General features: G+C 47.5%; 1 protein-coding gene across 3 annotated transcripts in view; it reads left to right on the plus strand.

The window, feature by feature from the left end:
- The window catches only part of C4H10orf143 (chromosome 4 C10orf143 homolog), a 40,321-nt gene extending 13,666 nt beyond the window's left edge, over positions 1-26,655 (plus strand). The window contains exons 2-4 of one of the 3 annotated variants that reach the window (XM_059172812.1): positions 17,333-17,451; positions 18,125-18,256; positions 26,102-26,655. In XM_059172812.1, coding sequence (XP_059028795.1) covers positions 17,333-17,363 — 31 coding nt within the window. In that variant the 3' untranslated portion in view covers positions 17,364-17,451; positions 18,125-18,256; positions 26,102-26,655. Of the gene's footprint in view, positions 1-12,729; positions 12,838-12,944; positions 13,008-17,332; positions 17,452-18,124; positions 18,257-26,101 lie in introns of all 3 variants that reach the window. The other 2 variants (XM_059172813.1, XM_059172811.1) reach the window with 2 other exon arrangements.
- Positions 26,656-27,351: the final 696 nt, after the last annotated feature.

The raw sequence follows: 27,351 nt of genomic DNA on the forward strand, positions 1-27,351 counted from the left end.
ACAGAGAGACACCTGGCTCTCTCTATTCACAGTGTGTTTACTTATTTATTCAGTCCTAGTTTACCAATAACATAGTTTCAAAATTGCTAATCTTGGAGAACCAGATTCGTTACTAGACTCAGTATTTGCATACAGCTCTTTTTTGTCCTTAGACTTAAGAGTTTCTAGTGAAAATAGTATTTTCCAGAATTACTGAGGCTAGTTCTGCATTTCAGTGTGGCTCTGTTTATTTCTTATAATTTCATTTATAGTTTCATTTCTTATAATTTGTGTTCCCTTTGAGTCTGACGTCCTGGTTGATTTCAGTTTGGTACTTCTTTTAGGGCATGTGAACTGTTACTGCAATGCTGAGACTAGAGCTTGGGGAGAATTTGCACCGAGTGTCTGCCCGCTGCGTACCTGTCGTCCCCCGTCCTCTTACCTTTTCCCATCCGTCACCTGTGGGAAAGCAGTGTCTTCAGTTCCTGCGTTTCCTCCCTGTCTCTCCTTTGTCCGGATGAGCAGACAGGGGCAGGTGTTCTCACCCCCCCTACTTTTTTTTTCTCTTGTGTATAATTTATTTTATTTTATTGCCAAAGATGTAGAAAACAAAATTAACACAAGACAAGGAAGGGAAGTGAGAAACATCCAAGAAACTTGTCAAGAAGGGGAAATTGCATCTCTGAAAATAATTCCAATCAGTGACGCATCTCCTAGCATTTACAGAAGTCCGTGATTGATTTTAAGTTTGGAGCCCTGAAAGCTGTATTTCTTTTTTTAATTTTTTTTATTAACGTATAATGTATTAGCCCCAGGGGTACAGGTCTGTGAATTGCTAGGTGTACACACTTCACATACCCTCCCCAATGTCCATAACCCCATCTCCCTCTCCCGACCCCCCTCACCCCAGCAACCCTCAGTTTGTTTTGTGAGATAAAGAGTCTCTTATGGTTTGTCTCCTTCTGGATGCCATCTTGTTTCATTTATTCTTTTCCTACCCCCCTAAACCCCATGTTGCCTCTCAACTTCCTCATATCAGGGAGATCATAGGAGCCTGTCTTTTATCCACTGGACATTCTTTCCTGCATTGTCGAAGATTAGTTGACCATAGGGTTGAGGGTCTATTTCTGGGCTCTCTGTTCTGTTCCATTGATCTATGTGTCTGTTTTCGTGCCAGTACCATACTGTCTTGATGATGACAGCTTTGTAATAGAGCTTGAATTGTGATGCCACCAACTTTGGCTTTCTTCTTCAATATTCCTCTGGCTATTTGAGGTCTTCTCTGGTTCCATATACATTTTAGGATTATTTGTTCCATTTCTTTGAAAAAAATTGATGGAATTTTGATAGGGATTGCATTGAATGTGTAGATTGCTTTAGGTAGCATAGACATTTGCACAATATTTGTTCTTCCAATCCATGAGCATGGAACATTTTAAAATTTCTTTGTGTCTTCCTCAATTTCTTTCATGAGTACTTTATAGTTTTCTACGTACAGATTCTTTGCCCCTTTAGTTAGGTTTATTCCTAGGTATCTTACGGTTTTGTGTGCGATTGTAAATGGGATTGACTCCTTAATTTCTTCTTCTTCTGTCTTGCTGTTGGTGTATAGAAATGCAACTGATTTCTGTGCATTGATTTTATATCCTGACACTTTACTGAATTCTTGTACAGGTGGAGTGGAGTCTTTGGGTTTTCCACATAAAATATCATGTCATCTGCAAAGAGTGAGAGTTTGACTTCTTCTTTGCCAATTTGGATGCCTTTAATTTCTTTTTGTTGTCTGATTGCTGAGGCTGGGACTTCTAGTACTCTGTTGAATAGCAATGGTGATAATGGACATCCCTGCTGTGTTCTTGACCTTAGCGGAAAAGCTCTCAGTTTTTTTCTATTGAGAATGATATTCACGGTGGGTGTTGCATAGATGGTTTTGATGATATTGAGGTATGTACCCTCTCTCCATCCACTTTGAAGAGTTTTGATCAGGAAAGGATGCTGTGCTTTGTCAAATGCTTTTTTAGCATCTATTGAGAGTATCATATAGTTCTTGTTCTTTTTTTTTTTTTTTTTTTTTTTTTTTTTTTTTTTTTTTTTTTTTTTTTTTGGAGAGAGAGAGGGTGAGAGAGAGCATGAGAGGGGAGAAGGTTAGAGAGAGAAGCAAACTCCCCATGGAGCTGAGAGCCCAATGCGGGCCTTGATCCTGGGACTCCAGGATCATGACCTGAGCTGAAGGCAGTCACCCAACCAATTAAGCCACCCAGGCACCCTGTTGTTTTGTTCATTGATTGATTTGCGGATGTTGAACCAACCTTGCAGTCCTGGGATAAATCCCACTTGGTCATGGTGAATAATCCTTTTAAAGTACTGTTGGATCCTATTGGCTAGTATTTGGTAAGAATTTTTGCATTTGTGTTCATCCAGGACATTGGTCTGTAATTCTTTTTCTTGATGGGATCTTTGTCTGGTTTGGGGATCAAGGTAATGCTGGCCTCATAAAATGAGTTTGCAAGTTTTTCTTCCATTTCTATTTTTTGGAATAGCTTCAGAAAAAAGGAATTCATTCTTCTTTAAATGTTTGGTAGACTTCCCCTGGGAAGCCGTCTGGCCCTGGGCTCTTGTTTGTTGGGAGATTTTTTGATGACTGTTTCAATCTCCTTACTGGTTGTGGGTCTGTTCAGGTTTTCTATTTCTTTCTGGTTCAGTTGTGGTAGTTTATATGTCTCTAGGAATGCATCCATTTCTTTTGGTTTGTCAAATTTGCTGGCATATAGTTGCTCATAATATGTTCTTTTAATTGTATTTCTTTGGTGTTGGTTGTGATCTCTCCTCTTTCATTCATGATCTTATTGATTTGGGTTCTTTTTCTTTTCTTTTTGATAAGTTTGGCCAGGGGTTTATCAATCTTATTAATTCTTTCAAAGAACCAGCTTCTAGTTTCATTGATTTGTTCTATTGTTTTTTTTTGGTTTCAATTTCATTGATTTCTGCTCTGATCTTTGTTATTTCTCTTCTCCTGCTGGGTTTAGGCTTCCTTTGTTGTTCTTTCTTCAGCTCCTTTAGGTGTAGGATTAGGTTGTGTATTTGAGACCTTTCTTGTTTCGTGAGAAAGGCTTGTATTGCTATATATTTTCCTCTGAGGACTGCCTTTGCTGTGTCCCCCAGATTTTGAACCATTGTGTTTTCATTATCATTTGTTTCCATGAATTTTTTAAAATTTTTCTTTAATTTCCTGGTTGACCCATTCATTCTTTATTGGGATGCTCTTTAGCCTCCATGTATTTGGGTTCTTTCCAAATTTTCTCTTGTGATTGAGTTCTAACTTCAGAGCATTGTGGTCTGAAAATATGCAAGGAATGATCCTAATCTTTTGGTACCGGTTGAGATCTGATTTGTGACCCAGGATGTGATCTTTTCTGGAGAATGTTCCATGTGCACTAGAGAAAAATGTGTATTCTTTTGCTTTGGGGTGGAATGTTCTGAATACATCTGTGATATCCACCTGGTCCAGTGTGTATTTAAGGCCTTTATTTCCTTGTTGATCTTTTACTTGGATATTCTGTCCATTTCAGTGAGGGGGGTTGTTAAAGTCCCCTACTATTGTTGTATTATTGTTGATGTGTTTCTTTGATTTTGTTATTAATTGGTTTATGTAGTTGGCTGCTCCCATGTTAGGGGCATAGATATTTAAAACTGTTAGATCTTCTTTTTGGACAGACCCTTTGCCTATGATACAGTGTCCTTCCTCATCTCTTATTATAGTCTTTGGCTTAAAATCTAATTGATCTAAGGATTGCCACCCCAGCTTTCTTTTGATGTTCATTAGCATGGTAAAGTGTTTTCCACCCCCTCACTTTATTTTTTTATTTTTTATTTTTAAAAAGATTTTATTTATTTATTTGACAGAGAGGGATCACAAGTAGGCAGAGAGGCAGGCAGAGGGAGAGAGAGATGGGGAAGCAGGCTGCCTGCTGTGCAGCAAGCCCGATGTGGGGTTTCATCCCAGGACCCAGAGATCATGACCTGAGCTGAAGGCAGGGGATTAACCCACTGAACCACCCAGGTGCCCCCACCCACTCACTTTAAATCTGGAGGTGTCTTTGGGTCTAAAATGAGTTTCTTGTAGATAGCATATTGATGGGTTTTGTTTTTTTATCCATTCTGATATCCTTTGTCTTTTGATTGGGGCATTTAGCCCATTTGCATTCAGGGTAACTATTGAGAGATATGAATTTAGTGCCATTTGTATTGTCTGGAAGGTGACTGTTACTGTATATTGTCTCTGTCCCTTTCTGGTCTACTACTTTTAGGCTCTCTCCTTTTGCTTAGAGGACCCCTTTCAATATTTCCTGTAGGGTTGGTTCCGTGTTTGCAAATTCTTTTAGTTTTTGTTTGTCCTGGAAGCTTTTTTATCTCTCCTTCTATTTTAAATGATAGCCTAGCTGGATATAGTATTCTTGGCTGCATGTTTTTCTCATTTAGTGCTCTGAATATATCATGCCAGTCCTTTCTGGCCTGCCAGGTCTCTGTGGATAAGTCTCTGCCAATCTAATGTTTCTACCGTTGTATGTTATAGACTTCTTGTCCTGGGCTGCTTTCAGGATTTTCTCTTTGTCCCTAAGACTTGTAAATTTTACTATTAGATGATGGGGTGTGGACCTATTCTTATTGATTTTGAAGGGGTTTCTCTGCACCCCCTGGAATTTGATGCTTGTTCCCATTGCCATATTAGTGAAATTCTCTCCAATGATTCTCTCCAATATACCTTCTGTTCCCTTCTCTCTTTCTTCTTCTTCTTCTGGAATCCCAATTATTCTAATATTATTTCGTCTTATGGTATCACTTATCTCTCGAATTCTCCCCTCAAGGTCCAGTAGTTGTTTGTCTCTCTTTTGCTCAGCTTCTTTATTCTCCATCATTTGGTCTTCTATATCACTAATTCTCTCTTCTGCCTCATTTATCCTAGCAGTAAGAGCCTCCACTTTTAACTGTACTTCATTAATAGCTTTTTAAATTTCAGCTTGGTTAGATTTTAGTTCTTTTATTTCTCCAGAAAGGGCTTTTATTTCTCCAGACATGGTTTCTCTAATACCTTCTATGCCTTTTTCAAGCCCACCTAGCCCCTTGAGAATCATCATTCTGAACTCTAGATTGGACATATTACCAATGCCCGTATTGATTAGGTCCCTAGCCTTCAGTACTGCCTCTTGTTCTCTTCTTTGTGGTGAGTTTTTCTGCCTTGTCATTTTATCCAGATAAGAATAAAGGAGAGAATAAAATACTAAAAGGGTGGCAAAGACCCCAGAAAAATGTGTGTTAGCCAAATCAGAAGAGACCCTAAATCATGGGGGGAAGGAAAGGGGGAAACAGAAGTTCAGAAAAAAAAATGAAGAAAAGAAGAAGAAATAAAAAGGAAAAAAAAGAAAAAGAAAATATATATATTAGACTGGTGAGTAGAACAGAGCCACCCACTTAATTTTGGGAGTATTTTGCTCTCTTAGAAGAAACTACCTCCTAAAATTTTAAAGAAAGAAAAACCTTTGTATATATAGATATAGATACACATACACACAATACGGGTAAACACAATGAAGGGATGGAATGTGACTATAAAGATGAAAATTTTAAAAAAAAATTCTAAAAAAGGAGTTGATAAGTTGGTTGGGAAAAGAAAGAAAAAGAAAAGTGGAGAGAATTTGCTCCGGCTGGAGACTAGAACAAAGCCCTATGCTAGATTTCGGGTATATTTGATCTATTAGAATAAGTTGTATCCCAAATTTTTTTTAGAAGCAAAAACCCCATGTGAATGCAAAAAATAAAGTTAGACACAATGAAAGATAAAATATGACTATAATAATGAAGGTTCAAAAATATTTTTTTAAATGAAAGGTATTGTTAAGATAAACTTGTTAAGAAACGTTAAAAGAGGAAAGAGGAAATGTTTAAACAATTTGAATAAGAAAAAAATTCAAAAAATTTAATTAACTTTGCAAGACGAGGGACTTATGGAAAGAAAGCCATGAATTCCATGCTTTGCTTTCTCCTCCTCTGGAATTCTGCTCTTCTTGATCAGTGAGTTTGGTCTTGGCTGGATGTGCTTGCTGATCTTCTGGCCTGTTGTAGTGATTCTCAAGTATCTTTGCCTGAAGGGGAATTGCACCACCCTTGCCCTGGGCTGGGCTAAGTAATCCGCTGGGGTTCGCTCTGAGAGCTTTTCTTCCCTGAACGCTCTCTGTAGAGTTCCGGAGGACGGGAATGACAATGGCAGCCGCCCAATCTCTGGCCTGGAGGAGTAGAAAGCTCAGGGCCCCACTCCTCAGTGCACCGTTGGAGAAAAGCACTCAGACACTCCCGTCTCCCTGGCCTCTGGCCGCGCTCCGAGCTCCCCCAGCCCGTGACCTGTGTCTCTGTCTCTGGCACACAGCCCTGTCTCCAAACCCAGCAGATCCCTGCTGCTCTTGCAGGGGGATGTCCCTGGATCCACCACTTGTGGGGTCCCTGCTCAAAGAACAGTGGCCTGACTGTGCCACGGATCAGAGTTCAAGGTAAGCCCAAGCTGAGCGCTCACTCCTCGGCTCCGTCTCTGTAGCCGGCTTCCCTGCTTTAATACCTGCGAGCTCTGCAACACTCAGACACCCCCGATTCTGCTGTGACCCTGCAGGACCTGAGGCCATGCTGTCCCTGTGTGGGCTTCACCTCGGTTTAGCCTCTGGAGCGATGTCCCTCCGTGGAGCAGACTTTTAAAAGTTCAGATTTTGGGGACGCCTGGGTGGCTCAGTTGGTTAAACAGCTGCCTTCGGCTCAGGTCATGATCCCAGAGTCCTGGGATCGAGTCCCACATCGGGCTCCTTGCTCAGCAGGGAGCCTGCTTCTCCCTCTGCCTCTGCCTGCCATTCTGTCTGCCTCTCCCCCTCTCTCGCTCTCTCCCCCTCTCTCTCTGATAAATAAATAAAATCTTAAAAAAAAAAAAAAAAGTTCAGATTTTGTGCTCCGTTGCTCCGCCGCTTGCTGGGAGCCAGTCTCTCCGTCCGTGGTCTATCTTCCGTCGCTTTGGATTCACTTCTCCGCCGGTCCTACCTTTCAGAAAGTGGTTGATTTTCTGTTTCTAGAATTGCTGCTCCTCTTCTCTTCAGTGTCCTGTTGGATTTGTAGGTGTTCGCATTGGTTTGATAACTGTCTAACTGATCTCTGACCTGATGGCATCTCAGCTGCTACTTCTCCACTATCTTGACTCCTCCCCGTTGTTAAAGCCAAAAGCTGTGTTTCTAATGCAAATTAAAGAACTGAGGAACTCGGCTGAATGTTAGGAGTCTTGGTCTTCCTTAGGATTCCAGGCTGTCAATCTGTGGGGAAGTGATCCAGGATTCTCTGAGGTAAATGTGAAAATCTGGAAATCCCTGGCCGCAGTGTTCCCACATCAACTGGCAGATGCTCAGATTGGTGGCCTTGGGGACCGGAGGCTCCGCCAGACTCCTGCTTCTGCCCCGGCAGGTGTCTGATACCTCTGGACCAGGCAGAAGCTCAACCCCCTTCTTGCATTCTCTTCTTCTTCTGCACTTTCTCCCGTCGCTGTAAATCTTGGGAATCACCACAAGCTGGTCCGTGCAGGTCTTCCCCTGGTTTTTATAGCTGTCTGGAGCCACGCTGCTGAGCTGTGCCGTGCTTCTCCAGCTGCTTCTCCAGCTGCTTCTCCAGGTGCTTCTCCAGCTGCTTCTCCAGGTGCTTCTCCAGCTGCTCTTGTGCCTGTGCCTACTGGGGTGGTTTCTGGGATCTTCCAGCTTAACCAGGGCTACAGTGAATAACCCTGTGCTGCCTTTTTTTCTCATATTGTCTGAGGTGTGCCTATTGGGTAAGTTCCTATAGGTGTAATTTCTGGGTTAAAAAGTCTGTTTATAGCTTTTGTTAGGTAGCACCGGTTTCCTGCACAATTTGCAGTGCAGGATAGCCCGTTTCCCTACACCCTCCAACAGAGTCCGCTTCCCATCTCGGCCGTGGCCGGTCTGGTAGATGCCGAGTGCCATGTGCGGTCTTCTCGCTTGCTCTCCTCTAAGTGTGAGTGAGCGTGGACTTGTAAACTTCTTGTGAATTGTCTCTTCATGGCTTTTTTCCAGGTTTCTTTTGTGTGTTTGGTTCTTTGTCCCTCATTTTCCAGGAGAGTTTCATATATTAAGGGGAGTGGCCCTTTTCCTGTGGTATAGGCTGAAAAGACTTCCTCCAGTTTGTCACTTACATTCTGTGCAGTCGAGGGCACTGTTTGCTTTGTTTTGTTCCGTTTTGCCCTGATGACATTTTTATTTTTATGTAGTCCAATTCATCCGTGTTTGTTTCATTGCTTCTGGGTATGGAGTCACAGTGAGAAAGTCTGTCTGTACGAACAGCTCGCCCCTGTTTTCTCCTAGGAGTTCTGTGGTTTCATTTTCTTACATTTTTAGGCCCTTAGTCCACCTGAGGTTCGTTTGTATATATGATACAAAACACACATCTGATTTCATCTTTTTTCAAACAGCTACCCTGTTGTCCCGGTGCCATGTAGTAAAAGGCCCGTCTTTAGCCCAGCGACGTGTGGTGGCAGAGTTCTGTGTGCAGTCAGGCTTATCTCTGCACTTTGTATTCAGTCCCATTTGTCCGTCGCCGGCTCTACCCTTTTTAAAAGTCGAGTCTTTATATACGGTTTTGTGTCCAGTAGTTTTAATTTTATTCTTTCATTTTTATTGATAAAAATATTAGTCTAATGAATTTTTCTCCATTACTGCTTTAAAGGCATCCCATAGATTCTGATTTTCCTTTCAGGGTTTTCTTGGGCATTCTTTTTTTTTTTTTTTTTAAGATTTTATTTATTTATTTATTTGACAGCGAGAGATCACAAGTAGGCAAAGGGGCAGCAGAGAGAGAGAGAGACGGCGAATCAGGCTCCCCGCTGAGCAGAGAGCCCGATGCAGGGCTCGATCCCAGGACCCTGAGATCATGACCTGAGCCAAAGGCAGAGGCTTAACCCACTGAACCACCCAGGTGCCCCTTTCTTGGCCATTCTTGCGTGTTTGTTTTTCCATATGACCCTTATTACCAACCCATGTAAGTCTACACCGTAGTCTGTTGGTGTTTTTACTGGCATTACATTGACTTGATAAATTAACCTCTTTCTAATGTTCAGTCATCCTAACCAACAATAGGAGATGCTTTTTCATTTGTTCATTTCTACCTTCATGTCTTGCAAGAATGTTTTACATCCCCCTTGTACAGGTTGAGTGCAGTTCCTATTAAACTTATTCCTAAACATTCATTCTTCCTTGTTATAATGATCTAAATTGGGATGTTCTCTAACTAGTTATTTTATATTTCAAGGCAGTTTTTTATATTAACTTTGTGTCCTACTAGTCAATTGATTCTTTCATTGTTTGGGTTAGTTTTGTCATTGATTCTCTGGGGGGTGTCCAGATGCATATTATGACATCTGCAAACAGTGATAGTTTTACTTCCTAGCCCATTCTTATGCCTCCATTTGATTTATCTTTTGTAATTATTTAGGGTAATGTAATGCCTCTAGGGTAGGGTGGTCGTAAGCAGAAATGGAGACTGGACATCCTTGCCTTGGTTTTAGTGGAAATGCCACTAGTCTTTTCCCATTAAATAAGATACTCTCATTAGGAATAAAGTATGTATATTTTATCATGTTAAGAATATAACTCTCAATTTCTGTTTCCTGTAATTTTTATAAATGGGTTTTAAGTTTTAAGCATTTTTCAGTATCATCAGTATGATACTGATACATACTGATACTGGTATCATCATACATCTTTTTCTTAGGTTTATTAATACAAGGAATGATACCGGATTTCCTAATATTGAACCCAACTTTCATTTCTGGAAAAAATCGTACTTGGTCATGGTATGTGGCTTCTTCTTGTGGTGTTAGATTCTGTTTGTTAGTGTTTTATTTAATATTTGTGCATTGATATCCATGAGGGGCACTAGTCGTGGTTTTCTTTCTTTGTTCTTTTCTACCTGGTGTATCAGTATTACTCCTGCTTCGTAAAAGGACTTGGGGACTTCTCCATCCCCGTCAGTGCTCTGGAGCAGTTTACGTAGGGCACTGGAACTCTCTGGTCTTCAGTGTTTGGTAGAACCCCTGTGAAGCTCTCTGGCCTGATGCTTCTGGGGAGGTGCCTCCTTGGGAAACTTTGTCTTCTCTGACTTTCATCCGGTTTGGCTCTCTGACTACGGTGGGGTCAGTCTCGGTCATGGCCATCTGAGCTTCCTTGGGGAGCTGTCCCTGCCAGCAACATGTTTGAGTCTGTTTCCATGGAGGTCTACAAAGGAGTCTCTTTGGATTTTTAAAATTTCTTGTTTCACTGGTCACTTACCCTGTGTCATTTCTTATTCTCCTCATTTGTTTTTTCTCCCCTTTTTTCCTGATCAAGTAGCTGGTAGATTGTCTACTTTGTTAATTCCCGTTCCCCAGCCCTGCAAAAAACCATTAGACTTAGAATTAATTACTAGTTAGCTTTGCTATTTTTAGTAGAAAACCTCCCCTCATTAGTCAGCTTTTCCTTCCATGTTTTCTTGCATTTTGTTTTGGGGTACTAACAAGCTAAGGCATGTTGGTTGATTAATGTCTTTTTTTTTTTTCATTTTTATTGATAAAAATGTTATTATGAATTTTTCTCTGATTACTGCTTTAAATGCATCCCATAGATTCTGTGCTTTCTGTGTAATTATTTTTTAAAATTCTATACTTTTAGTTTGTATTTATGTCAACAATAGATTTTTTAAATATCCAAGTGGATATTTAAACCATTATGGAAATGGTTGATGTTTTCTTTGTGACCTAATATATGACCATTTGTAGGAAATGTGCTATAGATTCTTGAGGAAAATGTGTTTTCTATATTATCAGGGTATGGACTTTACTGTATATTGCGTATTTTGTTGTACTTGCAATTCCTTTATAAGATCTGTAGTCTTCACTTTTATATTTTTTATTTTGGATTTAGAGAGATTTGTATATTCTAGTCATTACCTTTGTATTTAAACCTATTTCTGTGTCCTTAGTAACCTGTTTTTGTTGAACTCTTTATTGTCTGATTTGGTTTTTTCTCACATTCTTTCGTGCACACCTGTTGCGTATATGGTAATCACCTGTGCGTTACTCACAGTTTTTGCTCTTTACCTCTTCCTTCATCTCACATTTTTTAGTTGAATTACTTCTGTTTTGTCACTGTGTGTCATATTTGCACATGGGTCTTTCAGCTTCAGTGCACCTTTATTCCGGCCTAATAATGTGTACATCTAAGTATTTTTATGTGTGTCTCCTAAATCCTTCTGCTATAGCAGTCATCACCGGGGCAGGTGAAGCTTACCCTCCCGTAGAGTCCTCCAGAAAGGTTGACTGGGTGTCCTCCTCTCCAGAGTCACGCTGTCAAAGACTGCATTTCTGTGGGCTTGGTAATTGAAGGATGGCTGGATTTTAAAGTCTTGGTTCATACTTTAATTGAATTAAAAAAAATGTTGCTGCCTCGTTGGGGTGCATGTGTGTTGGTTCTGAGAAATCGCCTGCCATAGTCATTGCATAGTCATTGGTTGTTGCCCTCGGGCCCTGAGGACTTTGTCTTTTCCTTTGAAATCCCTTGTTTCATTGGGAGGCATTTCAGAGTTGATGCTTCTGAGTCCTTTTCTCAGGTACCCTGTGAGCCCTTTCCTTTGAAGATTTGGGCCTTTTTCTATTCTGGGAGTTTTCTTACAGAGTTAAATGTTAGCTTTGCTGTCTTGTTTTACTTTCCTCCCCTTTTCCAGTCTTTCTGTCACTGTCCTCCTCTTGGTTGTGATCCTGTCTTTCCTCAATGCCCTTTGTTAGTCTTGTTTGAATTTATTCTTCTTGGATGCTCTGTAATCGATTCCTTACTTCTGAGGTGATTTTATTTTTTTCCATTACTATCCTGAGTCCAACTTACCAATCCCTTGCTCTCTCCGTTTTTGTCCTTTTCTGTTTTTAATTCTGCATTTCTAATTCAGGGTGGTTTGTCATATCCTCAAATGTTTGAATATGTTTAATTATGTTTTGGGAGTGTAAATTCCAATTTTCTTTTGACTTGCGGTGGTTTTCAGGAGGACGTTTCTCTGGTAAAAGATCGCAAGTCTGGCGGCAGCCTCTTCGTTTGGTGCAGGTGACGCCGTGGTAGCTGCTGTGTTTGAGGATTGCTTTTGTGATTTATCTTCTTTAGTTCATGGGGAAGCAAAAGCCAAATGCTAACTTTCCCGAAGGCTGTCACTTACAGAGCATGTGTACAACCTGAAAATAAGTAAAATTAATTTGCTCTTCAGTGTCAATGAAACAAAGAATTATCCTCCTGTGAATTATTCATATTGTATTAAGAAAGTATGGAACTTGGAACTAGGCAAAATGTGTTAAAGCGTGTAACTAGTTTCCAGATCAAAATTGATAGATTTTGTATATTTTCAATATCAATAAACCAGTCATAAGAGTTTATTAGAAGAGTTTTAACCAAAGTTGTTTAAAATGTCTATTTTAAATCCATAAAGCCAAGTAAACACCAAACAGTGCTAGAAATAATGAAGTTAAATGTAATTGATGGAACGTGTTCCTGAAAGACGACGTTTAAAATCACCCCTCAGACATCCTATAAACTCATGCAACTCTGCAGGGGTCTGTGTTTGCCGCCGAAGTTCACGGAAGGCAAATCCAATTAGTGTCCCGTGCTCCTGGAGCCACCTCAAGTGATGTTTCGTGTCTTTCAGAAACGGGCATGCAGGAGAGGAGAGGCAGCCGGGCCGGAGTGGGCCTGCCCCCCCACAAACCTCAGCGCCCCGGTGTCCTGGAGTGGTGAGGGGCGGCCACGTGTCGGGGTAGGTTCCTGTTCCCACCAAGCCAGCTGTGACCCACTTGAATATTTTAATAAAAAGTGTAAATAGTGTCTGTACTGATGCGTCTGCGGCTCTGATTTGTTGACTAGATTCCTCTCAACGGTGGAGGGAGCTCGGCCCAGCCTTGCCCGAGATGTATTGCGGGGGAGTCTGTAAGTGCATTAACCTTCTTGTGTGACATAAAAGACAGACTTGTTCGTAAATATTAGATCCATAAAACAACGTTAATAAAAACGGCAATTACCTTTCTAAGGAATGAGGGATATAAATAAAAAGGTGCAGATTGATTTAAGCTTTTCTTGGCTTCTGCTGGGGTGCAAACTGATTTGTTTCCAGCTTCAGATTGGAAATAGAAATGAAAATGCACTTAAAATCTTTTCTCAACACAGGGTTCAGGGAAGGGAACAGGCCACCGGATACAGTTAAAGAGATCATTTGAGGGCATCTTGGAGCAAAGCCCTGACCTCAGTTAATTATAAAAATAGGAATAGGAATGGACATTTTTTTCTTCTTTCCTGGTTAAACTTTCTTTGGTGTTCCCATAAACTTCACAGAAACTGCAGATTTCAGGAGGAGAAAGGAGAAATGCAGTGTTCACACTGTTAATTCAACATAAAGGGGTCTACAGTGGCTGATCAGAATCTCAGTTTCCTTTGTTGGGCAGAGTACCGTAAAGTACACACAAGCATAATAGTACAATTGTTATTAATTTTGCGCTTATTCTAAAAACAAATTAATGTCCTTGGTAACCTCTGTAATTCTTGTGGTTTTTTTTTTTTTTTTTTTTTTTGTATTTTAGACTTAGAATGTTAATATTGGAATAAAATAGAATTACATTTAATTGCCACATAGAAACCACGAGAAGAGTGTGTGTGTGTGTGTGTGTGTGTGTGTGTGTGTGTAGAAACTGGGGTGTGTACTCTGTACACATGAGTGTTTCTTAGATTTCCCTCTGCAGGGTTTAGAGAATTGTATTGCTCTGTTTTGGTCAGCAAAAGATTGGGTTGATCCACTGTAAGATTTTGAATGGGCATACCGCAGGCTGCCGGGTTTTACATGTTTTACAGTGAGAGGCACGGATTTTGTTTTAACTGAAGACCTAGCGCTGTGTCAGTTATGGCCCACGTGAACTGCCGATCGTCTGAAGTCATTGTAGAAATAGGAAAACAAAGCTTAGTGTCCAACTCGTTCTGTGAAGGTGTGCTTTTCATACTCTTATTTTCAGGAGAATTTCTGCTGCTGCATTCTGTGCTATAATCCTGAACAATAGTGAAGTCAGAGATCTGGTAATTAGAACTTACTGTATTTTAGGTCGATTCCTATAACAGGCACACATGCCCAGGAATACAATTACATAAGGTTTACCTTGAGAAAGGCAGCCCCATTATGAGTGACTAACTCTAACTCACTTGGAACGTCATATGGATTCTTAATGCTCTGAGATGCTATGTTCTGGCATGAATGGCTTAAAGAAAAAAAATTTGGCTCAAGCAACTGATTGGATCATTTTAGCTAATATTCTGTTTGAACAACAGTTTCTATTTGATTAGGATTTTTCCTTCCTTTGTAACTCCCCAAGCTTGCCTCTGTTCTGTTTCATAGGAAATGAATCTGTGAGCAGAGAACCTATATTGATAGGTAAATACATCATTTTTTCTCTTAGTGCTCGATATTCTTTTCATCTAAATTTCAGAAACCGACTTTAAAAAAAATCAGTTTCCCTTTATCTGTAGTTATTCTCAATAAAATTTCACCCAGGCTTGGGTGATTTAATATTTACACCCACTGTTTCTAAAAGTCTTATGTAAATAAAGATTGAAATGTGAATTTGAAAAGTCACACCTCTTGATATTTGAACAGACTATAGCTGCATATATCTTCTTTTTCTAATAATATGGCTAGTTTCTCTCCTAAGCTTTTAAAATAATAAGACACCATTTTTGTATTCTGGAACATCAGAAGGTTCAGTGTTAAATAAAAAGCAAATAGTATTTTTAGAACTGTGAGATCCCAGGGAGAGGTGCTTAACAGTAAATCACAGATGGGCAGCAATTCCAAATTCCAGAAGACTTTATTAGATACACGGCTCCATTCACAAATGTGCACTCGTGTGCGTGAGTGTGCCCTGTCCTGTACCGTTTTCCTAGAGCGGACCCAGGGTGGGGACCTGGGGTCAAAGAGAAGCAAAGTTTGTATTGAGGGGTCTGTGGAGCCCTAACGGGAAACCTGCCAGTGAGTCTCGGCTGCTTTGGTGCTGCTCTCACTATAACGTCCCTCGGTGCCTCCTCATCACCTCTTTGTGCTCCCCATCACCACCCTGCTCCCCCATCACCTCCCTTGCACCTGGTTTCCTGGCGTGCTTCTGACTGAGCAGGACCTCATCCGACGGGCGGGTCCTGCCCTGAATCTTCACGCGCTCTCAGCTTTGTGCCCGAGCACCTGCTCTCTCTCCTGAGCTTTTCCTCATTTTGAACATGAACCGTTTCTCGTGAGTGCGGAGTCTTGGCTTCACAGGTGTGCGGGGCCTTTCTTAGCTGGCCTCCCCGCCTCATTTCCAGGTTGGCGCGTGGTCCCCTCTCTGTAGGTCTGCGCCGGCTGCCTGTGCGGGGACCACAGCTTCGGCTGCTGCAAGGTCCCTGCCGGGGCAGAGCCGCCTCCTCTGAGCTCTGCTGTGTCCTGCTCAGGTGACTGACACCTGCAGGAAGACCGTCCCCGTCCTTGGGGTGAGGTGTGGTGCTCTGGCTCCGGGGTGTCTGCCCCACTGCTCTGTGCTGCCCCACGGGGGCCCCGAGCCCAGAAGCAGTGCCACCGGCCGCGCGCGGACCCCCGTCCCTCACAGGTGCTCGCTCCTCTGGGCCCAGCCCTGCCCCCCGCTTCCTTGCTCGGCTTGGCTCCGCCGGCCCGGCATGGGGTCCGCGGCAGCCGCGGGGAGGGTGGAGACCACGCCGTCCTCTGCGGATTCTGACCCATTAAGTGAAACCTGGCAGGGCTTTGCGAGCTCTCCAAGCAACCGAGCGAAGCTCCGGTGGGCTGAGGGGGTAGTAAGGCAGAAAACTCCAGGAAGGACAGATTTCCTTCCTTGGCTGAGGTGGAGATGCTGGCTGTCAGGAGTGTCTGGTCTCTGACATCCCAAGCTCCCGGCACAGGAGCCCTCGCAACTGCCTGTTCCTCCTTAGCAACCTTCCCTGCCTCTGCTCTGCTCTGCGTTGTGGGGACTCCTCGGCTTCTGGTTTCTGACCTGGACGCGGGGGTAAGGGGACAGGCCGGCCGGAGCGGGAGCATCTCTCTCTCTGCCCCTCCCTCCAGGGTGCCAGATCCTGCAGACTTGTCCCCGTGGTCCCAGCTCTGTGAGTGGCCTGGGCTCCTGGCCCTGGGCCATGCCACCTCCTCCCTAGGTCCTCCCCCCGACCTGCCCTGGGGGAGGCTGAGGCTGTTGGGGAGGGAGTGTCTGGTTGCCTCGCCCTCCCCCACGGGGCTTTTCTGCTCTTCCTCCCTTAGTGTGCTTGAAGCCAGTTAAACTCCCTGTGTGAGTCCCTAGGTCCCTCTCTGACTAGACCCTTTTGGGTTTAATTATCTAAAGAGGACAAGTCCACCTGGAGGGAAAAAAGAGAAAGATTGCTGTTGGAAGCACGGGCCTCTGGGTCTCCAGGTTGAGGCCAGCGTGCTCAGTGTTCGGGAGGGTGGACAGCCCCTGGCCCAGCTCGGAGCCGCCTGGCATTAGCCTGGGAGACAGTCAGGCCCTTCTGTGTCACGCTCTGGTGGTTCGCTGTGTTATCGGGGCGACCTGCATGTCAGGATCTGGGCTGCCAGCGAACTGCCACTCGGAGGCCAGTGCGCGAAGCAGGTGTTTGGTTTTATAGACACACACACCGCCCCCTACCGCCCCACAACAAGCGGACTCTGGGTAGCAGCCCGTTCACGAGTGCTGGGGGACGGGGGGCAGGCGCGAAGGGAGCCGTCTCCCCGCCTCTGTGCTGCTCGCTTGTTGGCGCCGGGACGCACTGTCTCACCGCTGCGGGGAGAGGCGGGAGCAGAAATCCAGGCCGGGGCGTCCGGGCTTTGGGCCATGCCCGCCGCCTGGTGTCCCCACAGGGCCATCCGGGCCAGCCCATGGGGGAACGTTCTGATTCTGAATGGATACACTTGTTTTCTTCGCACTTTTGATCTCTAAATGGGTGACCTTTAAAATACTTGCTGTGTTTGCCTCTCTGTCTTATCCGTGATTGCTTCCTGCCTCCACGACATCTGTCGGCAAAGCCCCGAGGCAGGAGCGGCCCAGGAGCGGCTCAGGAGTGGCCCAGGAGCTGGCGCGCATGGCCCACCCTTGTCCCCGGCCTGCGGCCCGCGGCGGATGCTGCCGTGCTCGTGCCCCGCTGCCTGGGCCGCAGCCGAGGCGGGGATGAAAATGTGACGTCCTGACACAGAGGAGAGAAGGCCGAGGTGCAGCGCGTTTGCCCTTTGTGTCCCGTTTCTGCAGAAGCTCGTGCTTGTCGGTCCTTTCTTCTTAGCCTGAGACGAGAAAACGCCACCAGATGGAACCAAGGGAAACGTCACTGCTTCTGTGAGAATCAGATCACGCCTGTCCGTTTGGCCCAGGTTTGTCAAGGATCCTTGAGTTTGTTCAGCTCCATCCCTTGAGAGATAAGGAGTCGGGGCCCCCGTGGTTGTGGGCAGGCTCGCGGTGCTCTCTGCGCCTCCTGGCCGGTCCGTGTGCTCACGGCTTCCCTGTCCCGCCCTGGGCGCAGCGAGCGGCTCTCACCCGCAGCGGGGGCCTGGGTCTTCACGGCCGCCTTGCCCAGATACAGGGACAGCTCCTTGGCCAAGGCTCAGTGCTGGATGAGTCTGACCAGAGGAATGCTCTGGCCAGGAGAAGGGCCTGGCTGTGTCAGGACAGCCAAAGGTGAATCCCAGAACAGAGGCATTTGGATTGACTTGTGTACACTGTCTTCAAGTAGGCAGAGAGGCAGGCAGAGAGAGAGGAGGAAGCAGGCTCCCCACTGAGCAGAGAGCCCGATGTGGGGCTCGATCCCAGGACCCAGGGATCATGACCTGAGCCGAAGGCAGAGGCTTTAACCCACTGAGCCACCCAGGTGCCCCTGGATTTAGCTTCTGACGGTGAATGTCTTTAGAGTGCAGGAACCAGGAACATAGTGTGGTTTTTTCTCTTTTTTTAAAACTGTGTTATGGATTTCATTTCCAGGCTCTGAAGGAACACAGAGCCTTGAGATGACTAGAAAAATGAAATGAGTGCTTCGTTCTCTCTAAATAGAGTGAGTGAAACTGCGAGGAGATGGTGCCGTGGGTCAGAAGCACTTTAAGGAAAACGTCACGTAGACTCGCTCGGAGCCGCTCGGCTGCACCCACGTGCGTGCTGCCTTCTGTGGGTGGACGGCGCTGCCAGGTACACGGGCGGTCTGTGCGTGCACACACATCCTGGTGGCCGTGGTGAGGTCCTCCTTTGTTGGGGCTGCTCCTGGCATGGGGCGGGGAGGGGCCCGAGGGCAAGGGGGCGAACTCCTAATGCCCAGAGGCAGATGTGACTTTGACCCGTGGAGGCATGGGAGCCAGAATCTGGACCCTTGCAAAAAGTTCTGAGCCTGGGAGAACTGCTTGTACCTTAAGGGGATTAGAAATTAAAATACCAGGCCATACACGGATGTGGGCGCCATGTTTGTTCTGTCCCAGTGCTACAAGAACCAAAAAGAAAGCATGAACATAAAAATAGATACAGGCTCTTGAAGTCCTTTAAGGCCTTGGACAGTGGCAGATGCAGAATCATCCTTCGGGGACACCTCCACCGTCCAGGGCACGCAGGATTCAGAGCTGAGGCCGTCTGCACGGAGGATGTCCCATCAGAACAACATAACGACATAAACAGATAAGCCACTGTGGGGCTGGGGTCCCATCTGGAAGGACAACAAACAGAATATAAACCTCCAAGATTCTGAAAGACCTTCACTGTATGAAGTTCACTATAAAGATAATTATTTTGAATTTCAAAAACAAATAAGAAATAGAGTCAGGGGCACTGGGTGATGCAGCGGGTTAAGCGACTCACACTATAACACTTGGTTTCAACTTAGGTCGTGAGATCGAGTCCCGTGCTGGGCTCTGCACTCAGCGAGGATCTGCTTGACATAATCTCTCCCTGTCTCCTTCGGCCCCTCCTCCCCCTCACGGACTCTCTCTCGCTCTCTCGCCCTCAAAAATAATAAGATTTAAGATAGAAGAAACAGAGCCATGATGAGAGGGTAGTGTGAAAAAAGAATTGGAAGGTCAACCCCCCCAAAAAAAGCCCTTCTAAAAGTGAAGGATACAATCAAAGTGAATGGTACAATCATTGAAGTGAGGCAGAGCTGGGACAGAGCTGGTGAACTAGGTTTGTCCAGGGAAGTCATCCAAAACAGCATGAATTGGAAAATACGAAATTGTGATTGGGAGTCAGAAGAAAGAATGGAAGTTCTTTTTTTTTTTTTTAATTTTTTTAATTTTTAAAAAATATTTTATTTCTTTGACAGCGAGAGATCACAAGTAGGCAGGCAGACAGAGAGAGAGGAGGAAGCAGGCTCCCCACTGAGCAGAGAGCCCGATGTGGGGCTCGATCCCAGGACCCTGAGATCATGACCTGAGCCGAAGGCAGCAGCTTAACCCACTGAGCCACCCAGGCGCCCCTAAGAATGGAAGTTCTGTCAGGAAGTCCAGAAGGAATGAATTTAGAGAACAGAAAAGAAAAGGATAATGAAAAGACTTACGGCTTTTAAAAAGACAGTAGCTGAGAATTTCCCAGAATTGAAGAAAGACGTGTAGACAGCCAGTTTAGAAGCGGAAGAATGGAAGAACAGGTGGTAGAGGTCACCGTCAGACGTCAAGACACATTACAAAGTTGCGAGAATTCCGACAGTGTGCTCCTGGCCCAGGGGTGGGGAAGTAGACCAGTGCCGTAAGTCTGTGGGCTTTAAAGTTGGGTATATGCATTGCAGAGATGGTAGAGCAGGTCATTTGGGAAGCACAGAGTCCTCTAACTGTGCCAAGATGTTTGGCCATCTTATGGGGAAAAAGAAGACTAGATGTCTCCCTCACACATATCAGTCTTGGGAGGTGGGTGGAAGGTTAAAGACCCTAAATGTGCAAAGTACAAAATCTAATAAAGCCACACGGGAAAAAAATGGATACAGTTGACTACGTACATAAGACACATTGCATATCGAAGTTCCTCATTACGGTTTTAGAAGATCCATAAGGCAGGGAAGACATTTGTGACATACAAATGGAGTGTAGCAGATACATGGACAGTCTGCAAAATGGCAGTTCAGAGAAGAGGGAACCAAAGTAGCCAGTAAATGTAAACGGACGTTAAGCCTTGCTAGTAATTAAGGGTATCAACCTAAAGCATCGAATTAGCAAGAAAAAAATAGGAACAAAGCTCCAGTGTGGAGGATACGGGACATCCTCTGTCCTCTAGCCTTAGTCCACCTCCCCCCACTTGAGTCCTACCCACGTATCCCTTCCCCTGATCCAAAAGGAACTGCTTGCCAAACCCGAGCCCTTTAAAGATGATCCGTAGGAGACGGAGTCTGAACAGTGTGCCGGGTTGCTCACTGGAAGCTGACGATGGATGTGCGGGCGAGAATGCGGAGCGAAAGGGTCCGCCCCTCTCGTTCGAGGACCACCTCGTTCGAGGCTCGGTGACTTGCAGAGCAGGTACCTGCTCAGAGTGGTGGTGGCTGTTCCGGGTGACCCAGAAGATTGCTTCCTGGGACTCTTAACAGATGCTCGAAGAAATGTGTACAGAACTTAGACCAAGTGGCATTGCTCGCTCGCATAAAGCCGGAAACAACCCGCCTGTCCAATAGGACAGTGGATAGATCAGTTTGGGTATATTAACTCAATGAAGTATACACAGTAAAAACGGATGAATTACGGGCATTACAGAAGACCGCGTGTAGTATGAGGCTGTGGAGAGCCAGTGTGAACATGTAAAACGTTGATACAAACTAAAGGAGTAAAAGATGTTGCTGAGAAGGAGACACCCCAAGTTGAGGACGATGAGCTGCTTTCTCCTCAGGCGGGCGGACTCGGGGGATGCAGGGTGCTTCAGGCGTTTCTCTCACGTGCGCTCCCCGCCGGCTACGCGGTGCTCCGTGAGGCCGTGTTGCGTTTTTGTCTGTAGCTGTTTCGTTCTCCTGAAGTGTTGGGCGTGGAGTCTGCACACATCATCACGGTGAAGGGGAAGGTAATGAGGTTCTGTGGACCTGCTGGGGAGGCGGGAGGGCTTGTTCGGGGCGGGTGGTGCTTTGACCCCGGACCTCTTGTTGGGGAAACCTTGGCATGACGTCTTTGACGCACTCAAAGGGGACAGTGCGCGTGTGAACATGGGGACCGGCTGTACCAAGCACAAGGCTAGGATGACCAGAGTGGGAGCCCCCCCGCCCCCACCCAGGGAATGCGGTCGCCCAGACTGACTCCAGAAGAGAACAGGATCGGACCAGTAATAATGGGATTGAGATGAGTTGTGAAAGATAACCCAAAAGCTACCATCGCAGGTGGCTTTATAGGTCAGCAGAAATCCTCTGTGAAGTAACAGGTGGGTGAGTTCACGTTAGAAAGTGGCTACTGGACCAAAGGAGGAAAAACCCAAATGATCTTCTAGTCCATGCAGAAACGGCGTCTAGTTATCCCCAATTCCACCCAGAATAAAACTCAGCAAACCAGAAACAGAAGTGTTTATCCTGGGGAGTTTTGGGGCTTGTCCCCCTTCGTGGAAGCATTTGTGTTGACAGAGAGGAGCACAGGTTCGCCGGCCGTCTCACTTCTGTTCAGCGCGCTGAGTCCGCTCGTGGGCCGGGTGCCTGACTGCCCGGGGAGGGATGATGCTCTGACTTTTGGCGCATAAAGACAACCGAAAAGAAGCAGTAGTGTAGGAATCGGACAGGAGAAAATAAACTGTCATTTCCAGCCGCTGTCATTACCTACCCAGAAACCCAAGAGCAGCTGCAGGGACAGTGCCGGGACACAGCCCTCCTGCCTGTCGGATGTAAGACGAACCTTCGAACGCAGGGCGCGTGAGCGGCTAGAGAAGCCGCGTGTACGCACAGCGGAGCGTTCCTCGGCCATAAACAAAGGATGGCGTCCTGCCGTTTGCAACACGTGGGTGAACCCTCAACATGGGTGAACCTCAGGGGCTTTGTGCTGAGCGAGAGAAGTCAGAAGAAGACTCCCACTACGCGTGGAGTCTTAGGAGAAGAAAAGCAGCGTGTAGAGACTGAGAGCGGCGCGTGGGCTGCCAAACGTCGAGGGTGAGAGCGGTCAAAAGGGATAAAACGAAAAATCTTAAAATTTAGAAGACAGTAGCAGCCCCGGGTGAGTGGGTTCATTAAAGTGCTCGGGCTCCTCACAGGGGCGCCTGCTGGAGACCGCGGCGGCGTTCTCTCCGCGCCCCGGACGCCCCTCCGCCAGAGCCCGGCCGCATGGGTCCGCGCTGGGACGGTTCTGGGGGAGAGCGGCCGCTCACGAGTTCGGACAGCCTGCCCTCGTGCCCACTTCCGAAGTCCACGGAAGCTGGGCGTGCGGCTTGTGTGGTTTTTTGTTGTAAACTCGAGGCTTTTCCAGAATGCACATTCCTCCACGTTCCCGGCTTGTCCCCAGCTCAACAGCCCTCCTCCGCGGTGCTCCCCATCCTCATACATCTGGGATGTGCGTGTTGTGAGTCGCCCGCTCGGGCTGGGGGACCTGCGCCCAGCACGAGCCTCAGCCCAGGTTCAGCCCTAGATCTCCTTCCCCAGCACGAGCACCCGACTCCACCTCGGACGCATGGGCAAGGTTACGGGATGCCACCTGGCCGCCTCCACCTCCCCGCGTCAGTCCTACCCACTTGCCCTCCCCGCCCCCCGCCCCAAATGGAGCAGTTACTGACCTTGGTCCTCTGAAGGTGATCTGTGGGAGGAGATGATAAAGTTTGCTCAGTGTTGTTCCGAGTTGCTCACTGGAAGCTGCTGAGCACTGCCGACTGTTGAGTTATTCCTGTTGTCCATTCCCATGCCCTAGAAGGGTCCTACACAGATGAGGCTACAGCAAGTTCCAGAGCCTCCGAGCTATGGAAAAATCTGGAATGGAGGCAAAAAAAAAAAGTCACCTCAAGAATCAGGTGTCCTTTGTGTTGATGTAGGCCCTGCTCTCCTCAGCTGCTTCATGTGCTCGCTGACACTGCGGCCTTCGTGACAAGGCGGAAGGCCAGGTTCCGATACAGAATCCCTGAATTTCTCCGAGTCCTGTCCCGGGACCTGTGGGATGTGGGAAAGCTGGCTGCTGGGCACGCCTCTCCCTGCTTCTGGGCTCTGTCCTGCATGACACGGGGCCTTGAGCACATTCAAAGGACACGTCCAGGCGCCTCACTCCCACTCCCACCTCACAGAGCCTCCCTGCAACAGACAGCAAACCTCTGGAGTAGGGCCATGGAGCGGCCTGTCCTCAGGGGAACGTGGAGAAGAGTCTGGAAGGGGAACCGCGGTCGGGGTGGACACACCCAGTTGGCTCTGCGGATTCTTTACCCCGTGGAGAGGTACAGCTGAAATGGGCCGGAGGGGGGCCCTCTACAGCATGAGGCCCTAGGCTGGTGGGTGCACCGGGATGGTGGCTCAGATGGAGGGAGAGAGAGATGAAGTCTTACTCGGTGGAGATTCGGAGACAAGGCACAGTCCCGTGATTTGTTCTGGAGGTGGGGAGCAGCAAGTCTTCAGATGGCGAGAAGAACAGAACAAAAGCTTCTCGAAGGGGAAGATCTGTTCTGCCCGGAGGAGAGGGTGAGCCGTGTTGAAAGGCCAGTTCGCACTTTCAGAAAAATGTGAAGGACTGGCTTTGGGTTCCTGGACCTGCAGGATTCCGTTCAGTAGTTGTCGCAGGCAGGTCTGCTCGCCACAGCCTATCCTGTGTACCTGCGGCTGTCCTAGGAACACCTTTGTCTCTGGAGGCTAGTTTGGCTGCATCCAGAACTCTGCATGGACTGTAGTTCCTCACTGTGCCTACGACCTCTCACTGCCTCCTGACTTCGGTGTTTCTGATGGGAAGTCAGCTGTCTGCCTTCCGGAGGATCGTCGTAGGCCCAGAGGCTTCCCCTGCTCTGCCTCCGAGAGGATCTGTGCTTTGACACTCCCTGTGCCCTGTCCAGATGTGGACCCCTTTGGGCCTGAGGCCCCTTTAGTCCCAGTATTAGAAACAAATAAAAGCTGTCTTCAAAACCCATCTTTCAGGGTGCCTGGGTGGCTCAGTGGGTTAAGCCTCTGCTTTCGGCTCAGGTCATGATCTCGGGGTCCTGGGATCGAGCCCCGCATCGGGCTCTCTGCTCAGCAGGGAGCCTGTTTCCTCCTCTCTCTCTGCCTGCCTCTCTGACTACTTGTGATCTCTATCAAGTGGATAAATGAAGTCTTAAAAAAAAACAAACCATCTTTCTTTGGTGGAAAATTGTTGGAAGTGTATTTTATCAAAAGTGACATGTTCCCACGGTTTCTTACAAGATGACATTTCAGGCCTGCTCAGGCACCGGCATCGTCAGCGAGCGCAGGCCTACGGGCACGACTCTCCTCGCTCCTGTGGAGTCGGACACGCAGTCAGCGCCCAGACCCCGCTGTCACATGCGCCCCAGGGGGCTGGCGTGCACCACGGGCACTGCAAGGTCCGGGGACCGCATGCCTGACCACTCGGTCAGGGACAGACAGGCTCCGGTTTGTGGTGTCACTGTGGTTCTGCACTGCAAGATGGACGGTGACAGACTGGAAGACGCTGAGAAGAGTGACTAGAGTGACGCGGGAACCTGGCAAGTGCTGGGCGACGGGCGTTAAGGAGCAGTTTCTGCGGGTTCTTCTGTGCTTGAGGTCCTGGGGCTCAGTGTTGATGCTGACGTGGCTGTCTGTGTAACTGTTACCGTCTGGTCCGTTCTGCCTCCAGCAAGACCCCATTGCACAGGGAGGGTGGGGACGGGGGCTAGTTGGAGACGACTCAGTGAAGACCTTCTTGAAAAGAAAGTTTGGTTTCCGAGCGCTGCACTGGTGGTGCTGGTGGCGCTGTTGGCGGCAGTGGTGAAGACGGTGGTGGCCTTGTGCAGTCCCCTCCTGACCAGCCAGTCTTCCTGTGCTGGGAACACCGGCCTGCTGAGTAAATTCAGCTCCTGCCTTCACAATCTGGGTGCAGCCTGCATCCAGATCCCTGCCTGTGTGTGCCCTGAACGTGGCTTCCGTCGTCCCCGATGGCTTCTCTGGTTCTAGAACATTCTGACCTCTTGTTCTCATTGCCTGGGAGGCTCTCTCCCACCTTGTAGGATTCCAGTGTGTCTTTTTGGTCCACTCAAGATACCTCTCCTGTGTAAAGCCTTCCAGACCCGCCCCCTCAGGTAGAATCAGCGGCCTCCAAACCATCCCATTCCAAGCCACTGGGTGAGCCATGTCTGTGACACAGGAGCTCACGAGCCTGGGTCCCACCTCCCCGACTGTTCGCCAGTGCCAGGTCTCTCGGGCTGGGTGCCCATGGCTCAGAGCAGCACCCCCTTCTCGGAAGTGGACACGGTCATGGAGCAGGCTTTCCGGTCCCACCCACCCTTCCGGGCCTCCGCCAGCCCGGGGAGCCCACTGGCATCATGACGCGGTCTTACAGAACAGGACCCCTGCCGGCTCCTGCCGCTGGGTCACGGATTCACGCTGCTCTCTGCTGGGATAGTGCCCAAGTGGGACAAAGGCTCCTAGATGCTGGGCAGGACCGGTCATTTCACAGGGGCTCAGTGCGGGGCCGCCTGTCTGCCCCGGGCCATCGGGTCCTCCCGTTTCCTCCTGCGGGTGAAGGTGGGGGCGTAAGGCGAGGTGGGCAGGGGCCCTGGACTGTTACGAACCTGGGACGTGTCCAGAGCCTGGTCCCTGCCACAGCGCCTTTGTGTTGGACCCCTACTCGATATATAGACAACATAATTTTTAAAAATTCTACTTTATGAATATATAAATTTTATTTTCACTCTTTTTCCCCTCATAGCACTATAGGGGAGAAGAAAAATAATGTTTATTGAGAACTTCCTATGTAACAAGCACTGTAGGAAGTGCTTTAAATATCTTCTTTATTATACGTTATGTGTAGTCTGTAAACGTGTATTTACCTCGGAAATAAAACGTTCTTCCCAAGTGACGGCCTGTCATTTTAGGTGCAGCTCTGCGCGGGGGTGACAGCCGCGGTGAATCCGTTCCCACCGTGTGTTTTTGTATCATTGTAGGGACATCTTAACCACACCGAGAGCCAGTAGGAGTGCCAGCTGGAAGGTTCTGTCTGTGTGCCAACGAGGGTCGCCCTCAGCATGGACTGGGTGCCCACCCGTCCCACCGCAGCCCGCGTGCCCTGGGCGGGAGGTCCCACCGCCTGCCGCGCGAGTCAGGAGGACCCTGTCGCCTCAGAGGAGTCTTCAGCCCGGCGTCCCCGCCGCACCTTTCAGACGTCTGTCTCTTTCTTGACGAGGAAATCGTTTGCCTCGTTTAAAAGTTAAAAAAAAAATGTCAGTGTCAAATTTCCTGTGAGGTTTGAGGACCGTGTGGCCTCTGGAACGGTATCCGGATGTGGCCCTGCTTTCACACTTTCCCGTCGTTTTGTGGATGGATCCGGGGCTGCTCGGGTACTCTTTTGTAATTAAAAGTCTTATTTTTATATTTAAAATGCTCTATAATCTTACACTAAATTTCAGTGAATGCGGGTATCCAGTCTGTTCTGTGTAATTCCCCAAATGAAGTTATCAGACACAGAGCCTCTTTTATATTAAAATGGAAATTTCTCATTTCTCTTGGGTTTTCTGTGCATTGTCTGACTGTGGAGACTGGCGGCCTTCTCCCCGGGTCTGAAGGCTTCCTGAGATGTCCTGGTACCTACAGGCAAGGTCGCCCGGAGACCACTGGGTCATGGGACTGCTCCGAGGCCCTTTACCCTCCCAGAGCCCCCGCACGCCCTGTGTTGTCCTTGCGTCATCCCCAGGGCCATGTTCTCCGCCAGCGGCCACCCCCCTGCACTGGTGGTCTGAAGAGCCAGTCCACGCATGGCCACGGCTTGTGGTCGTGGAGGGGGTTCCCGTGGCGCGGACGGGCCGGAGAAGACCCGTGTGTGGAGGAAGCCGGCGCAGTGCCAGCCGGCCGTGGGTCATCCGGAACCGCAGGGCACACTGCCGTGTTGCAGGAGGCAGAGGAGACTTTTCCGCCCCCAGCGTCTTGGGCGGTCTGTGGGCACTTGGCCGCGGGTCAGGGCACGGTCTGCTGAGCCAAGCCGGCCGTCCCCGCCAGCACAGCCGAGGCCCAGAGCGGCGTGGCTGGGACTCGTGGCCCTGAATGGGTGCTGTGCGACAGCTGTCACGGGCCCCTCTCTTCAAAAGGAGACACGTCTTCGTTCTCCGAGAAACAGCGGGCGTTCTGGAGTTCTGAGGTTCACAGCGCTTCTTCTGGGGTGAGCTCGTGCCTCTGCCCTGGCCTCGCGGGGAGAGGGGGC

The sequence above is a fragment of the Mustela lutreola genome, chromosome 4 (assembly GCF_030435805.1).
Source record: "Mustela lutreola isolate mMusLut2 chromosome 4, mMusLut2.pri, whole genome shotgun sequence".
In the NCBI taxonomy this organism is placed as follows: Eukaryota; Metazoa; Chordata; class Mammalia; order Carnivora; family Mustelidae; genus Mustela; species Mustela lutreola.